This window comes from Buteo buteo, chromosome 15, assembly GCF_964188355.1.
Source record: "Buteo buteo chromosome 15, bButBut1.hap1.1, whole genome shotgun sequence".
Lineage (NCBI taxonomy): Eukaryota > Metazoa > Chordata > Aves > Accipitriformes > Accipitridae > Buteo > Buteo buteo.
The window spans coordinates 4,356,391-4,374,597 of NC_134185.1; the positions used below are offsets into that span (position 1 = coordinate 4,356,391).

The following is an 18,207-nucleotide window of genomic DNA, read 5'->3' on the forward strand; positions in this document are numbered from 1 at the left end:
GTAAAGCACGGTTCTTCGCAGTATCAGAGATGCCAGTTAAGGTCAGTGCATTTAGCCTGCCAGGGTGAAAATGCAACCGCAAACACAAGTTTTACCCTTCAAAGGGCTTATCAGAAGGACACAGCTGTTGTATCAAACAGAAGTATTTAAACCTGGAGGAGAAGCATAATTAGGTTTAAATGACCTTCAAAAAGTACAACTTTTAAAAACTAAGCTGCAATGCAGAAATACTGTGTTTCATTGTTTCTTAACTAATATAAACTGATACTGTGTTGTGCAGGGAGTCACAGGAAGACCTGGACATCCCGGTCCAGCAGGGTCAAAAGGCGAAAAGGTATTCCTTCTTTTTAGTCTTGGTTAAGATCTGTGAAGGTTTTGCAATCCCATTATGCTCCTATGTTTTGGGGTTTTTTTAACATAGAGTGCAAACAAGAACTTGACATATGCTTTCAAGTTAACTTGTATTTGTGTCTTAATACGAGTACTTTCCACAAACAATGCCATGTATATGGGCTTATATTTTGAAGCATAGTCCCTGTGGTGTATGTAAGTTGCAGAGAATGTTCTCTAAGTATCACATATTATATAAAATTTAGGAAAGTGAAAATACATTTGTGAAATAGTATATGACTAGTTACTACTTGCTCTGCTTCTCATTCTTTTACCAGTATTTTAGTCAAAAGTAATCACATACTTTGCAAGTGTTTCACAAGTACTGAAAGTTATTGAGTATAAGTTATTCTGCAAAAACGTATAAGCTTCCTTTTTACTTAATTTACACTGTTACAGCACTCCTATCAATGTTTTATGTGCTCTTTTATCAGGCACTCGAACTAAGAGGTCAAATTCATTTCTTGGGCACCTCAGATCAGTGAAATACCGCAGACGAACTTACTTTGCTGTAGAATGCTTTCTGGGACAAGTTCTCCATTTTGTATACGAATACACTTTTCTGAAGTTTTTTTTGGCTGTAGCCTGGAGTTTTCCAGGCAGAGCACTGCCACATTAATGTATGTGATCCTACTAATACTCTGCAAAACCTTGGCTCTGGTCTGAGTAAGAAAGGAAACTGTTTTGTAAAGCTCTGAAATTATTTCAGTATAAAAATTGATTGAGAGCTGTCACCTTGCAGACCATAATAGCAAAAACTTACCACACTTGCCTCCTTTTTATGTAACTGAATGCAAAACACAAGTCTCTGTTAGTTCCTTGTTTACAATTCACACACAGGTGGGAATGAGAAGCCACTGCTCTGTAAGTAGTATCTCATAGATCAAAAAGGGCAAAAGTCAAATGGCTGAAGAGTGATGAAGTAAACTGAAATACAGCCAGAGTAATTTCCTCCTCCTTCCTTCACCTGGGGAACATGTTTGAGGAATGATCATATAATCTACTTTCTAAAGTACAGTATTTTTATTTCCCGTGAAGTACTCCAAATCGCTCTTTGGAGGCTGACAGTCTCTATCAATTAGCAGGACCATTTGGAAATTATCCTAGTATAAACATTTAATTACAATTATATTTTTCTGATGAGCTAATTATTGCTATTGAACACTTATCTTGACTTTTGCCACCTTAATAATTTTAAAGATGCAGCCGAAGTGTCTCACTGACATATGTTTAATAAGAGCCAACAAAGTCAGTGAAAAATTTTGGCAGACTTGTTCCAAATTATACAGTGTTTTTAACTGAATCATAGTGATGAGATTTTGAAAAGATCTTGTTTGGGAAACTTGATGTTGAAACCTTTGTAATTCTATACTGTTCTGAGACCCCGCCATTCTGCTGGGACAAAAGCTCAGAAGCATTTTTTTTAATGTAAGCAATTCAGTGCATGTCAGCGGAACAGACTACCGATGCAGGTAACCACAGACTAATATTTTACAGTAAAAAAATAAAAAGGTATTCATTATATCTCTTAATAAAGAAGATCTTCAATGTGTTTCTAAATAAATGGAACTTCTGAAACTGTAGCTCTTTATTTACCTGTGAATGATCAACTGAGGATTGGCTTTTGCAAAATAATACACAAAGCATAAAATGAATGTTAACTTTCATCTGCCAGTTGCTTAGAAATTGATATTGAGAACTCTTTTTTTTTTTTTTTTTTCCCCCTTCCTCTCCTTCCTGGTATATATGAAGTGTTTCACAACCCAGGTTACCACTACTATTTTACCACAAGGAAGTTACTACACATAAAGCATCGAGTAACTAACAAAATAAAAAAACAGTATAAAGTAATGATTAATAACTTGCCTAAAGCTCAAGCAGGAGCTGGGCAGGAGAATTTATTCTTGATATTGCCTGTTCATATTGACTGTATGTCTTGTTTATTGTCATTATGGTCATCATAGCTTGGGTATGGAATAGATCTGGACATCAGTTACAGTAAATGAGTTATATGAATCTCTTGCTGTACTAGGGTAGTGAAGGTTCTCCTGGGAAACCTGGACCACCTGGGCCTCCGGTGAGACATTTTGATTTATATTTTGAATGTTATTTTAGGAACAATATACCTGTGAGTAAAACGTGACGTAATATGAAGAATTGACTGTCAATCTAATACGTATTAATAGTGCAGGAAGACAACAATGTTTTTTTGCAAAAGGTTTCTGTATTCCTTTTTTTTCTTGTGATTCATAGCTGAGTAAGTTCAGATCACTAGACCCATCCCAGAAATTTGGTCAAATAAGTTAACCTTGGTGTCCAATGTTATTAGAGGAATTTAGACAGCTTGGGTACGTGAAGTCAGGGAACTCAAGGTACCTAGGGAAAGTCCGTGGAGTTCACTGGACTCCAAATTAACTGGAATAGTACCTAACACAAAACCAATTCTGGAGAATTCTAATAATAAATATCAAAATTTAACGTACACTGAAATTTACAGGTTTCTGGTTTCATAATTCAAAAAAAAGTCCCAAGCCACAGTGGTATGTATCTTATGTTCTTACTGAAATGTCTGGAGTCTTTGAAAAATTGATTGGAAACAAAAATGATACCACAGCTTTGCTCAGCTGTGGGGCTTGAACAGGGCAAGGGTTCTGCCTTTATAATTTGTAGTTGTGACACTTACTTGGTTTTTATGTTTTAAAGGGTATGCCTTACAATGAAAGAAATGGAATGAGCAGCTTATATAAACTCCAGGTATTTTTCTTTAATGTTAATTTTTTTTTTCAATCAACACCTGATTTTGGCCCAACTCAACTTTTAAACTTGCTGTTGCAGGGAGGTGTGAGTGTCGCTAGTTATCCAGGTCCACCAGGTCCTCCAGTAAGTATTAACAGAAACATAATTTCTAATAGTTAATTAATGTAGTAGCAAAGGGGTTCGTTAGTTACATGCAGTTTGGTAAGTGGCATGGAATTTGATTTTACATGTGAAAGACAGAAAAAATAAGGGTCTGATTGGTATGTAGTAAATTATAAAAGTACATGCTTTTATGTGTTTATCAGGCATTTTAGCCCATTTTGGAAAGTAGTTTATTCTGATTTAAGTATTTCACCCTGGCAAGTAAAGGCTGTGAAAATGGTACATAATTTGATATTGGACTCTTTATTGAAACTATCCTAATATCTTAAAATGTGTAATATAGTATTTATAGTTAGCGGTGGCATAGTTTTATACTGGTTTAAATTTAGTGCTAGAAATGACAAGCTCATGAATTCTGATCTCAGTTCTGTCACTGATTCACTACGTGTTGCTACAGTGCAGAGAAATGTGTAAAAATGAGAATTATATTGTGGCAATAATACAGGGCTGGTGTCTCCAACGCTGCAGAGTGCAGATGCACCACCTTGCAGCTGGACAATGTTGCTTTGGTTCTGTGGAGCCAAAGATGCTGTGTGCTTATTTACGTCCTCCTTCTTGTAGCATCATAGGCAAGTTCTACTGTTTTATGATTGCCATTTTGGTAACCACGTAAAAATGTTGTAGCCATCAGTGAGGACTTTGTCCTTACGTTATGTGCCACTTGTAGTCATGGGCTCGCACTGGACTGCAGAGCTGTCTTTCTCTGTATTCTTGAACAGCAAAACAAAACTCAAATATTACTAAGATTTTATACTTAATTAATCAGCTGGGAGGGCTGAACTTAATACTGATTCTTAATTGCACTGCATTAGCAAAGTGTACTCATAATGCAGTAATACAAAAAAAATATCGTCTTATTGTGTAACTGTTCTTTTTTAAATGTGTTTCCACTTCTTCATTTCTTTGCAGGGCCCAAAAGGAGATCCTGGCACAGTGGTATGTGTGTATTTTTTGGTCATGATAGAGAATTCCCCAAGTAGTTCAACACATGATCCTAGTCACAAGGGTGAAAGAGTCTATTAACGCTGTGTAGCAGGTAGCTTACCTCCTGCGGAATCAGTACCTCTGAAAAAGCCTTTTTAATTGCCAGGCTTGCAAATTTTGCAATTTCTGGTAAATAGTTCTAAGTGATAATATAATGAATGACTGAACATAGTATTGACAGCTCTCTGCTGAGCTGTCCCTGGATATATCAAAGAATAAAGAATGTGAAATAAAGGTAGAAAATACCTTAAGGGCTATTAGATTGTTCTCAACATTAAATTTGAAAGTGATAGGGGAGAAAGGACAGTGCGCTATGTCATGCTAGCTAGTAACAACTAGCATGTTGGTGTTTTCTTTGGAAATGTCATGACGGTTAGTTACAGTATGATCATCACATTGCTTCTGGTGAGCAAGATGATAATGATCATGGTATGACCACTACACCTTTGAACTGTGCAGTTTGACATTCAAAAGCAGATCTATTTAACTTTTTGATAATTTTTTCCTTTAAGCATTGTGTTATGTCCTTTTCATGTGATCTTTCTTTAAAAATTATGAGGAGGGGAAGGACAACTAGTGGAAGAACCTTGACCAGTTGCATAGGGCTAGCCACCAGCAGAACGTAGATCCAGATCCTGACTGGGTGTATGTTTTTCCCAAAGTCCTTGACATGTGATGTAACTTGCCTTTATAATAGAGAAATGATATTTGTCATTAGCTTGCAATTTGTCACTACAGTTCCTAACTTTGAAGGTGACAAAGTTGAAACTTACAGGTATTGCATCTTGATGACTTGATGTCAGTGAAAATACCCAAAAGATAATAGTAAAATTTGAGTATTGATGGTTTAGCCTAAAAAGTATGGTAGTATCAAATGGATATTGTTTTCAAAATTGGATAGGTGCTTCCACAGCACTTAAGATTTCAGTACATTCGTGTACTTCTTTTTCATGTCTAAGGAACATCGCATAACTGCATAATGATAATTACAGCACTATAACACTGCAGGGCAGTGTAACAGGTACTGCTCCTTCATGGTGGGTGTAGTAGAACTGTGTCCAGCAGACCTCTTTCGAACTTCAGGTAGTATGACCGAATCAGGACAAGTACCATGTGTCAGCCGTGTGAGCTGGCTAGGACTTCATCTGTCATGAAGGTGCATAATCTCCACTCAGCCAAGCTGTGCAAGGCCTGGGATCATGTTTGATTCCTTGCCAAGTGATAATAGAGAGCCAGCTACAAGAAAAACTAAACTTTGATCTATGAACAAACCAATGTAATAACTGTGCTCCTCAAGGACATTGAGAAACCCAAAACAGAACCCCTCAGCACTCACAGCAAAACATGGAGTTGTGAGAGAGTTTCCTAAAACAGTTGATTAATCTATTTTCAAGAAAAGTCACAAAGCCTATTTTTGTTTCACCATAATGCCCAGAAGCTGAATACTTCTTTCTGTATCAGCAACCACGTCCTACTCAGGAAGCACCGTCTCCCAAACAGACTTTAGGTGTGGAAAGTGAGGTCTGCAAGGGACTTCATGAAATCCAGATGGGAATTTGCTGTGGCTTTTGGTTTAACTGAGAATTGCTGAAATACTGGGATTGTTGGCTGTAGTTTAAATCTCTATGGTAAATTATTGATTTTCTTTTTAAAAAAAAAAAAAAAAAAGAACTAAAAGAGCCTCCCCACTCTACATATTAAACTGATTTCTCCAGTGGAGCATGTTTCTGATTTTCTTTCAAAACTTGAAGAACTACCCAGGGACCTAGTCTGTGTGTCCCTTCCTGCAGAGTAAGCTTTGTTTAGGGAACAGAGCACAGAATTGCTTGGAGGTTGGTTCTCTGGTTGACAGCACATGCTTATACCCCAGGGCTCTATCACCTGGAGGTGCTTTAGAGCTGGCCTTGGCTTGCAAGAACACTGGAGGCAAGTCTTTTGGATTACATTCTTCATCAAAATTAAAACCGTTGATCCAAATATTCACACAGCATCTCTGGGAAAAGCTTAATTCGCTTAACAGGGCATAACAAAATCTGTTCACCTAACGACTGGTTAGCTGGCTTACTAATTAAAGAATCTGCTGTTGCTTGCTGTTCAACATTTCTTATGTAGAGTACAGAAATTCTAATGTATGCAATCCTTTTTAATTTAAAAAAAAAAATAAATCAGGGAGACCCAGGACCGATGGGATTACCAGGACTGGAAGGACTCCCAGGGGAAAAGGTAGGACTCTTAAAAAGAAGTTATGGCTTCTTAGTGGCAACTATGTGCAGCTAAATGTTTTCTGAAACCTTGTTTGAAGTTTTTTTTGTGTAAGATAATGTTCCTGTGTGAAAAATATTTGCATATTTATCTGTATTTCGGGGGTTTTTTTCACTGTGGATCTAAATCATATACTCACCCAACATAAAATTTCATTTTCCGCAAATGGAAAATTGTGTGTAGGAGGTCTTGTAATATTTTGTTTTCTTAACTTGGTAGAATACTACTATATACTCTATTATATATAGTATATACTATATATATATTACTTGATAGTAATGTAGTTAACATGTTCCTAAGTATGGTCACTAGTTCTTGTTCTCTGTTGAACATCGTCTTATGCTAACAGTCTCTCTTGTTCTAAGACTTATCGCGTCGCTATAGATCTTTAGAGGATTTTGTACCTGAATCAGTCTAGACCTAGTGCATGCAAGACTCCCATACAAAAAAAAGAGACTATTTCAGATGAGTGTAAAAGTATAGAAAAGGGTAGAACTAGAGGGAGAGACTGATTCCCTACAGTTCCTGTTGCATTGCATCCTGCTCCAAAAGGAGCCAAAATCTCTTTTCTCAGACTGTTGCTCATTATTCTAAAAAAGGCCCCTTGGTTCTGTTTTGCTTTTCTTGTACTCCATACTGCCTGTATGATGCCACTATAGCACATCCTGAACCGTATCATATTCTCCAGCCCCTTCCTGTAGTTCACATCTGCATTCCAGCGCTAGGAAATGATCCTTTCCTTCAGCCGGTGGCATGTTTCAGCCTTTCACTTACTAGTTGTGGAGACTGATATGAATGTAGAGAAAAGCTTGCATGAAATGCTAAAAATTTTAAGATTTTGGTATTCATTTCTAAATACGTCAAAGTACAAAAAATTCAGTGGAGAAATGAAAAAATCTGTAAATTTGTTTTCTGTCAGGGAAAACAGTTTGGTTTTGCCCATAACTTCTAAATTTAAGAAGAAAAAGGAGTAATTTGGGGGGGGGGAATGGAATATTTATTCAGCTTTTTTGAATTACATGTTATTCAATGGCTTCATACAAAAATAGTTTACTGATAGTTATTTTTCATCAAAAAGCAATGTAGATTAGAAGTTTCTCTCAATATCACTGTGCGTTACTCCTGCTTGTGCAGAGAGTGGGGAATGACAAGATCTAAGGTAGGTGTCTATTCTAGATGTTTAAATTACATGAGACGATTCTTGCTCTGGAAGACTGCAATTTACAAGCAATTAAAGACTAGTCTGATTTCAAAATGAACAAACACAGGGAGATATTACAGGTCTAACTGAGACAAAGTGGGGACAAGAATTAAATAAAGGGAATAAGCAATGGAGCAGATTGTATAAACAAGCTAAGTGAGTGTTTGGCCCTTTTCCAAAGTAAAAATATCCATTCCTTAACTAAACTTGGTCAAAATTCACATTTCTCGTGCAAATAAATGAACAGAATCCCAGAGTCTGCCTGCCAGTTCCAACAGTATAATGCAAGCTGGTTTTTAATTTAGAGCTATTAGGTACATCTGTGTAGCAGAATGGCATCTTCCACAGACAATGGTGGCTGTAATTTCATGGTAATTTCATGAACCGGCTTAAGAACTTTGTGTCCTTGGGGATAAACGTCCCTTCCCTCCGCTGTGCTGACCCAGTGGTTTGTGCAGCCGTGCTGCGAATCGCGTTGCTGAAAGGACCCTTCAAAGAAAAGGAGCTGCAAGGGAAGCGTTAGGAATCTCTAGCTTCGCCGTCACAGCCAGCGTAGAGGGAGAACACCACGATTCAAGTTCTGGGTCCGGAATAACCCCAGGGACAGAGTGCAGTGCTCCAGGCAGTATGTCCTGCTACAGATACCCAGTGCTGAGCTGTTCCCGAGGTGCGTGTTGGGTCCCTCGCTGAGGGGTGAACTTGCATTAAGTGATTTCTCTTAGCCTCCAGAGCAAGAGAGGTTGAACTGCAGCCTGTAGGCAAGCTTCTCCCTCTGGACTCAAGGTCAGACTTTTAACTTGTCGTCCGTCTACATTTTGTGTAATGGAGTTAAGTGGTTCTGATTACCAGCATTATCATTGTGCTACCTGAACAAAATCATGCGAATGAGACAAATGAGCATTAGGTGTAAGAACAGAAACCAGAAATCCCAACATCTCCTGGGGCTCTTCTGCACAACAGAATGTGGCTGTAGCTGTGTTGGCGGAGCTTTTGCAAAACAGCTCCAGGTAACATAAACTCAGCTCACAAAAATATTCTCCTGTTAGTATGGTTTTAAGAGTGCCAGGGCTTTTCTGACATGATTATAGAAACTAGGAGCCTGATTTTTTCTTATATTTTTAACCAACGTTACACTAGCAGAGCGTACCGTTACGGACCAATACGCGCCAGCAGTGGGTTAGGGCAAATCCCGCTGTGTAGAGCTCTACCACTGGTGAGCTCCATCTGTCTGCTTTGGGTTTTAGTCCTCTCGAGAGAAAGATGAATTTGTGCCCATAACTCATCAGCGCCAGCAAAAAAGGCATTGTCTTGGCTTAAAGCATAGATGAAGGTGGCTGTATGCTACAAGGAGAAACTTTGCCCTGAAAGGACCATGGCACAAGCAAATCGAGGCTGCTGACTTGCAGCAAACAGATGACTGGGTACCAGGAAGGCAAAAACTTCTTTGAAAGATACATCTTAAATATGGGGATGTTGATATGATAGTGAATTACCCTATATGAATTGCAGTCATTGTTGTGACCACAAATGATAATTATTTGGAAAACTGCAGGTTAGTCAGGGACTTTCCATCCCTTTTCAAGGAAGACCTCAAGCAGAGTATGAGGGGTAGCATGGAAGTTATGACGTTATACAAGAGAACCTAAACAAAGGATTTAAGTTACTTGCTCAAGTCTGTAAAATGAGGCAGTGGCAGAGCTAAATATTAGAATTTAGCAGAGCCTGGCTCCTGTCCTCATTTTCAGTTCACTGAATAATCCTTCCTCAGGTTTTAATGGGAATCCACAAACAAATTTCTGGTTTGAGTGTTACCATTTAAGTATAGATTTATCTTTTCTTCAGGGTGACCGTGGACCAGCTGGCACACCAGGAGTAGCAGGGACACCGGTACGTATATTCATTAAAGAAAACTCAGTTTGTTGGAAGCTGAAAAAACAGGTTTAACAAGGTGCTGACCTGTAACCTTGATCACTGTTTGTGGAATGCCAGCGCTTGGCTAATGCTTTACAGGCAGGTATGACAATGATGTGTTTTTCCTAAAGAGATTAGAATTTTAATACCACCAAGGGTTCTTCTTATTATTAAAATGACAGGAGGCAATGGTGTGAATACATGATAAAGCTGGAATTTAAAGCTACATATGCTTAGTTAAGAAAGCATATGAGATTTATCTCATTGCCTCAGTTTAATATAGATAAAGGCATTTTCTGTGTTCCTGGGCGTGCACAAATTTCTGAGCTTCTTTCTACCACAAAGAAAAATTATGAACATTAGTTATTGCAATCCATGAGGATCTGCATATCAAGTCAATCAAACATTTGCTTTAGGGGAATGCTTTGTCAGCTATTTATATGTGGTATTCAGAGAAGTTTCTGAAAGTCATCCAGAAACTGTTGTAGGTGAAAGTAAATGTAACTAATGATAAATTGAAATGACAATTATTCATTTGTGTTCCTAAAGGAAATGAAGACAACTTTTCTTTAGATTGCATTCACAGTTTAATAAAAAGGGTTATCCATATTTCAGGAGGCAATATGGAGTTATTTATATGCAAATACATTTATTATTAAATTTTGGCAGCTACCAATCCATTCAGGAACTGGTTTTAAATTATAAATATGTGTTTCATGAAATAAAGAGAAGTTTGTGTCTATGCACTCCCATTTCGATTAGCCACTGATTTAGCCAATTTACTGTGAGTTCCAAGAGAGTACATCAGCTTAAATAGCTTAATTTAGTTAAGTTCTCCTAAAACAAGGTAAAATTGCACATTTAAGGGTAAAAGAGAAGTATTTCTCTGAGTTTTATAGCCCAAGTAAGAGTTTCAAAGTTTGTTGCTCTGAAATATATTTCATGCTGTGAATCAATAATGCAGTAGCTGATTAGGATGATCACAGTTGTTCATTCCCTGTGTATTTCCCACTGGAGATGTTCATAGAATGCTTTGGGTTGGAAGGGACCTTAAAGATCATCTAGTTCCAACCCCCTTGCCATGGGCAGGGACACCTTCCACCAGACCAGGTCGCTCCAAGCCCCATCCAACCTGGCCTTGAACACTGCCAGGGATGGGGCAGCCACAGCCTCTCTGGGCAACCTGTGCCAGCGCCTCACCACCCTCATAGGGAAGAACTCCTTTCTTACATCTCATCTAAACGTACCCTCTTTCAGTTTAAAGCCATTACCCTTTGTCTTCTCACTACCTGCCTGTGTAAAAAGTCCCTCCCCGGCTTTCTTGTAGGCCCCTTTAGGTACTGGCAGGCTGCTATAAGGTCTCCCTGGAGCCTTCTCTTCTCCAGGCTGAACAACCCCACCTCTCTCAGCCTGTCTTCACAGGAGAGGTGCTCCAGCCCCTGATCATCTTCGCGGCCTCCTCTGGACTCGCTCCAACAGGTCCATGTCTTTCTTGTGCTGGGGACCCCAGAGCTGGACGCAGTACTGCAGGTGGGGTCTCACCAGAGCAGAGCAGAGGGGGAGAATCCCCTCCCTTGACCTGCTGGTCACGCTGCTTTGGATGCAGCCCAGGAGATGGTTGGCATTCTGGGCTGTGAGTGCACGTTGCTGGGTCATGTTGAGCTTCTCGTCAACCAACACCCCCAAGTCCTTCTCCTCAGGGTTGCTCTCAATCCACCCATTGCCCAGCCTGTATTTGTGCTTGGGATTGCCCCGACCCACATGCAGGACCTTGCACTTGGCCTTGTTGACCTTCATGAGGTTCTCACGGGCCCACCTCTCAAGCCTGTCAAGGTCCCTCTGGATGACATCCCTTCCCTCCAGCGCGTTGACCACACCACACAGCTTGGTGTTGTCAGTAAACTCGCTGAGGGTGCACTCAATCCCACTGTCCATGTCACCAACAAAGGTGTTAAACAGCGCTGGTCCCAATACTGACCTTTGAGGAACGCCACTCGTCACTGCTCTCCACTTGGACATAGAGCCATTCCAAGTCTTATTCTTGTTGCTCTCTGTTCTAGCTTGGTATGAAATATTTAATGAGTTCCCTTCATCACTGGAGTTGCATTCTCTTGAATACATTTAATTCTAATAAAATCCACTGAAATAAATTATTTGTATTAACATTTTATGCTAAGCAGTTTTAATTAACAAATTAAGAGACGTATGAGAGACAGTATTTTTTGGTAGTCTAGGATGAGTTTTTGAAATATATCCACATATCTTACAGGAAGAGAATTTGTCCTCCTTGCCTGGCATTATTCCCTAGATTGAATAGCAAACCCTTTTTCCCATTTGGGAATATAAACCTCTCATTTTAGCTTTGGCTTTTTGCTGAGCAGGATTGTCAGGGAAGCTTGGACTGAGATTCTGCAAGAATTGCCACCAATGCCTATTTCCTCAGCACGAATCCTCAGTCCTGTTGTTCTGAGGTTGTCACTGATGTTGATGTGTTAGATCCCTCACTGGTATGAGTCAGCTGAGGATCTGGTCTAAGGATATTTCTGGGAAATGTAGATTCAGGGTAATAGATTCTTGTCTGGGGCTGAACCAGATAGGCTGTTAAAAGCAAGGCATCATTTAAAAAAATAAAGACATTTAAAATCACCAAATAAATGATAAGATGAGAAAGGATTATGAATTCTGGAAAGCTGAACATAAAACAACAATAAAAGTGACCGAAAAAGAGCATGAACAAAATTTGCAAAAGGTGTTAAGTCAGTAATAAACTCACTAAAAAAAAATCGGGACTAGGAAGTATCTGAAGGAAAAAACCCCTTGATTTCACATATACAGTGATAAACTTTGATCTGACTATGACTTCTCAAGAAGGAAATCATGGTGTTGTAAAAGAAAATTTCATGAAAACATTTTATGGGTATTTAGAAAGAGTAAAGACCACCAAGTGATTGAGTTATGTTGTACACAAAAGCCAGATTAACATGGCACAAATACTAAAGAAATCTGGTAAAATATTTCTTTTTTCTTACTTAAAGCATTTAATGAACAGTAACATGAATATTTCACTCAAATATATATCCTTTCTTTTTTTTTTTTTTTTTTTTACTAAAGAGAAATTATGTTTTGCTTCCTAGTTCTTTGAATTTGTAATTTTCTCTTTTTGCAGGGAAAGCCAGGATCTCCAGGGTCCCCAGGGATGCCAGGGGAACCTGTAAGTACAGATTTGAGTTCTGGATTCTTATGATAATACACAAATATTTCAAACACTGAATGCAAGATTTTACATGCAGATTTATATGTGTGTCATCTTCTTTCTTAGGGTGAAAGAGGACCTATAGGAGATATAGGCTTCCCGGGGCCAGAAGGGCCACAAGGAAAACCAGTAAGCAATTTTATACTGAATATATGTTCATTACAAAAGGATGCGTCTTAGTTTATCAAAAGTTACAAAAGAAATGAGATTACATCCTGCTTTGTGTTAGGCTAGGTAACATCTGAAGAATACTTAGAGCTACAGTGCTCAATATTAACCAGGCAAAAATTCCTGGTATTGTGACATTTTAATAGTTAATGTTACTGAGATGTTGCCTTTAAAGGTCTTATGAGGGTCCTTTGGTTCCTGTTGGCATAAAGGATCCTCTCGTATTTTTTCAGAAGGAGAATATTAACCCAGACACTCAACACAGTCTATAAAGGATGGGGTGAGAAAATACGTTCTGTATTTCAGTTTAGATAGAGAAGCGTGTGCTTCATGACTGAATAAACTTCGTAACTCTTCTGTATATGGGTGATGCAACACTGCAGCTGAAGCATTTACTGTTCACTTAGGATATGTCTAATCTGACCTCTTTATTTAATAAAAGTGTGACAGCAGTGTAGTCAGCACTGTCTGAGCTGGTTTAAAACAACCTAGTTTATATTCTAGAAGTGGTTCAGCTCAGATAGTGCAGAACTCATTATCTCCCCCGAAGCTTGGTGTTTTGGGGACGAACATGAGAAGCAGACCGTTTCAGTTTGTTAGCACATCTCCATATTACGCTTCTGTCTTGAAAGAAGACACAATTTCTGTAACTTCAGCAGCAAATTGGCCCAAGGTGCCTAATCTGTGCAAAACTCCACATTGCAGTATGAGAGGGAAGGAAATATTCCTGATGTCTTTGGTCATGCAAGTCCTTCTTTCTCACTCAGTGAAATAGCAGTGAGTTTGCTGCATATGCAGATCCATGTATATCCTAGTAAATTAAACACTGCCAGAGCATCTATCTTGCAATTATCTGGCCTTGTGCGATTGTTAACATATTCTCTGACGTTATTTTGGCCCAACTAGGACTCTCAGATAACGCTACATTCCAGTCTGGGGGGGAAATGTGGGCCTGGGACTGCTTCCAGCAGGTGGCATGAATGAGGCCACCCTCTTTTGGGAAAGAAATACGTTTAGCCCAGGAGGCTGAAGCTGTGCCGTGCCACAAGTCCTAAGGACCAAAGAATGGATCTGGCCCCTTACTATTAAGGCATAATCTCTGTAACAGCAGAAGGGTAATAGGGCATCAGGGCTAATATCTAGAATAAGAGAAATCTCTTCTATGGTTGTATAGTGACTAGCTGGGACTGGAAAAGTGCATGTACAGGTCCACATTTGCAGAATTTCTGTATAACTTGTCATTTAAAGTTGTGTGCTCATTAAAGTTGATGCACATCTTGACGCCAAAGATTTTTTTTTTTGCTCTGCTCTCAGCTCAGATTTAATGTGCTTGCAGTTCAGTATCGCTCTGAGCTCTGTTATTTCACATGTCTCAAGACTATTTGTGAGTATTTCCATATTGTAACCACATAAACTGCTGCCTCTGCAGCTGCAGAATATGTACTGGTACCAGCACTAAACATGGAGCTTTACACTTTATATTTTTAAAATGCGTATACATGAGCATATTTATTAAAAAATTGTTTGGGTTTTTTTTTTATAGGGAACCAATGGAAAAGATGGATTGCCAGGTCCTCCGGTAGGAAAACATGCTTTTGCATACTAGTGTATTTTATTCTTCACAGATACCATAGCTGTTTATCCTAGGTAGTTGCTTTCAGTTCTGCTAACAGATGAATGTACAAAAAAGCCTTTAAGTGACATGTGTATCTTTTTTCATCAACAATTTTTCAGGGTGCTGTGGGGAGACCAGGAGACAGAGGACCCAAAGGAGAACGTGTAAGTCCCTTGTTTTAATAACTTTCTTTTTACTGAGCATCTAAGCACCTCATCAGCGCATAATTTACAGGCAAAAGTAAGAAATTAATTCTCTGTGAACTTCTAGCAGTCTTAGACAGCTAAGAGGTTTAGTCCTAGACGCCACTTTAAGGAATTAGAATTGAATCGGCTTCTGCAGTTAGAGGACAAACACATTTTATAGACTTTCTAACAGAGTTGGCCTGGACAGTGTAAATTGATCAATAGGTTGAAAATTGGAAAGTAGCTAATCCTGTTGTGAAGCTGGTTGTCAGACTTTGCAAGAGCTATAAAACTTGCCCCATCGTCACCCCTGGGATCCTTGTATCTCACAAGCACAAATCATGTTTTATATAAAACAAGCTTGTTACACTTCGGCAGCAGGAATGCCAATGCAATACCTTACTGCTTCCCAAAATATTTAGACAGTTCTGTTCATGGTAACAAGATCATAGTGCACAGGAATCATTACGGAAGGTGAGAGATGATCTTTATTTTGCTAGAGCAAAGAAAATCCTAGCGCACACTCTTCTCCTATTATAACGTTGCTAAAGCCCTGATGTCCCAATCCAATTGATACCACATTTACCTGATGAATCAGAAGAACACCTCCCTATGTAATCTGGAAAAGGAAATCCTGCTTTATGACACTGAGGAGACATGAGGTTTTAACCGCTATTACAATAATTGTCCCTTACAAAAATTAGCGGTTTGGAATGTTCTGTTTTGGCCTTTAAGGACCCAAATAAAATGTAAGAACCTTCTTATTGTACCACCTCCTGGGTACTGCTTTACGCACTCAGCCTTGACATGCAGCTGTAGATGTAAATAGGGACATACGCTTGTTCTCGGAGAGGTCACAGATGCCTGAATCTGCTCTCACTTCTGGGGTCACTGGCAAACATGTCATGATCTAGATCCCTCTGTACAGAGTAAAATAAACAAGTATATAGATATACATGTATAAATAGTATGTATGTGTATAAATATATGTGTACACACATATAGTGTAAGTAAAAGAAATATAGAGATACATGTTTAAAAATAAATCCATTTCCAGAAGTATTTTTGTCTCAAGTGATAATCAAAATCTCTCGCAACCTTTTATAACAGAAAAGTTACAAATGTGCCCAATGCAGTATCTGAATGCAGTTTTCAGAAAGCTGTCAGTTGTTCCTTACAATTCTGCAGGAACAGAAAAAGTTTGTTGAAAACAAGGAGAGATCTGCCTAAGAAATAACAGCAAAATACACAGCAGAAGTCTGCATTTCAGAGAAGAGATCCGTGGGGGAGTTGGAGTTGATTTTTTTTTTTTTTCCTCTGGATCAGGTATTACAGACCTGCATCTGTGAGAGAGATTGCAATGATTACAGAAAATAACACAAAGTCAAGGTTTTCTTGCAGCCATTATTATTACCGCTGTACAGCATACTCCGGTTTGAGACCAGCTGTTGCAATTACAGAAAAGAGAAGCATCAAAATTGGAAGGACAGAATAAAACTCTTGAGATTTTCACATCTAATATAAATACATCTTTGTAGAATTCATTTTAGGAAGGAAGAAGTCACCTGGGCTGAAATAATCTTACACATCCTTTGAGTGACTAAATGCTGCTGTTATTACTACTTTATAAACCTGAGTGACAAATCAGTTGAAAACATGTGTTTTATAACAATCAGAAATACGCCTTTCAAGTCATTTCAACAACAGATTAAAGTCCTGGTGGCTGGCTCATTTATTGCTATTACCTGCATACCTTGATCACAGACCGAGAGCCTGCTGGACTAGACCATGTAGAAACCCAGGCAAAACAATAGTTCTTTCTGCACAGAATTTAGTACAAAATAAAATGCGAGAGATGGGAGAATGCTAGAAAGGAGGAGGACTGAATAAATCAACACCGTAGGCAGAGACAGCAAAATGCAAATGTCCTACCCTGGTTTTTGTAGAATTCATAGCAAAGGAGAGTTTAAAGAGGAATCTGGAGGGAGATATGAGCTAGTTTTATGAATTTTTGCAAGGAGCTTCTTCCAAACACAAAGAAAACACTGGAGGCAGTTAAAAAAAAAGCTTGTTTGAAAAGTGGCTGTAGTATTTGATCTGCCTCCTACACATTGGCAGCCTGTAAAATGGGAATGGTTTAGAATAAAAGCAATTCCAGGATCAGCTTCACACTGCCATAGCACCATGGTCTTAGACAAACCTGCATTTTTCTTTATTTCTAGTAGAATAGCTATCTATACCTACTCTGCAGGGTTATAAAGCTGAGAAATTTTATGTGTATATGTATGCCTTAAGTAGGTTTTTAATGAAGGCTTCTTGTAAGTATAGTGAATCTTCAGACAGCTTTTTTTATATATTCAAGTGCATGCATGTGTGTATGCTCTCGTTTGAAAGCACTATCATAAAAAATGGTGTGTTCAGGGGCTCCCTATACTGGACTTCAGTCTCCAAAAAAGTGACTAAACTAAAAATTATATTAAAGGCTATATCTCTTTCAATTTTTGCAATAGCATATTGGTAGAACAGGAGTTGTTCTTCAATTTTATAATGTTTCAGGTTGCTGTGAGTGAAGTGGGAGATGGAGGATGGAAGCAAAAACTTTAAGGCCAGGAAAGAGACCCTTCCCTTCAGGCTACAAAAGTTCTGCTTCTCAGTCAGAATCCTTCCTCTGCCCGGAATTTCTCGAGGTGTTGCAATACACGTCCTGATACAATAGCTGTATGCAGGACAGAACACTTTTTCTTGTAAAGCTTAAAATTTATAGAAACGTGAAAAAGTATGCCTCTTCCATCAGAACAGTACACTTCCAGTTCCCCCAATGCACATATGCTGCCTCTCCTGCTCCCATTGACTGTTGAAAATCTGAGTCTTTGACAAAGGTTACAGGTGTCTTTTGGGTATCACATCATATCTTGTCTTTTTTCTACTGATTAACTAAATTAGCTCTGTTTGTTGGAAATCATTCATATGCTGCATATTTAGAGTTTTGCCCAAAGTATTAATGTCCAGAAACTAAAACTGGAAATCAGGTGTCTGCAATATCGACAGGTTTGGTCTTTTAAGAGAAACACAATAAACATAACCACACTGGGATTGTTTCCATGTCACGCTGGCTTCCCTGACTATGTGATCGTGTTAGCAGTTTGACAGGTTGTATCAGGTTAACGTGGCAAGGTTCTGGTAATGGGGGCTGCAGGGGTGGCTTCTGTGAGAAGACACCAGGAGCTGCCCCCCTGTCGGACAGAGCCAATTCCAGCCGGCTCCAAGATGAACCTGCTGCTGGCCAAAGCTGAGCCCATGAGTGATGTTGGTACTGCCT

General features: G+C 38.9%; 1 protein-coding gene across 2 annotated transcripts in view; it reads left to right on the forward strand.

The window, feature by feature from the left end:
• Window positions 1–18,207, forward strand: part of COL19A1 (collagen type XIX alpha 1 chain) — a 204,397-nt gene that overhangs the window by 168,439 nt on the left and 17,751 nt on the right. For both annotated transcript variants that reach the window (XM_075046427.1, XM_075046428.1), the window contains 11 exons: window positions 281–334; window positions 2,423–2,467; window positions 3,094–3,144; window positions 3,226–3,270; window positions 4,219–4,245; window positions 6,463–6,516; window positions 9,599–9,643; window positions 12,834–12,878; window positions 12,987–13,049; window positions 14,632–14,667; window positions 14,823–14,867. In XM_075046427.1, coding sequence (XP_074902528.1) covers window positions 281–334; window positions 2,423–2,467; window positions 3,094–3,144; window positions 3,226–3,270; window positions 4,219–4,245; window positions 6,463–6,516; window positions 9,599–9,643; window positions 12,834–12,878; window positions 12,987–13,049; window positions 14,632–14,667; window positions 14,823–14,867 — 510 coding nt within the window. The remainder of the gene's footprint in view (window positions 1–280; window positions 335–2,422; window positions 2,468–3,093; window positions 3,145–3,225; window positions 3,271–4,218; window positions 4,246–6,462; window positions 6,517–9,598; window positions 9,644–12,833; window positions 12,879–12,986; window positions 13,050–14,631; window positions 14,668–14,822; window positions 14,868–18,207) is intronic.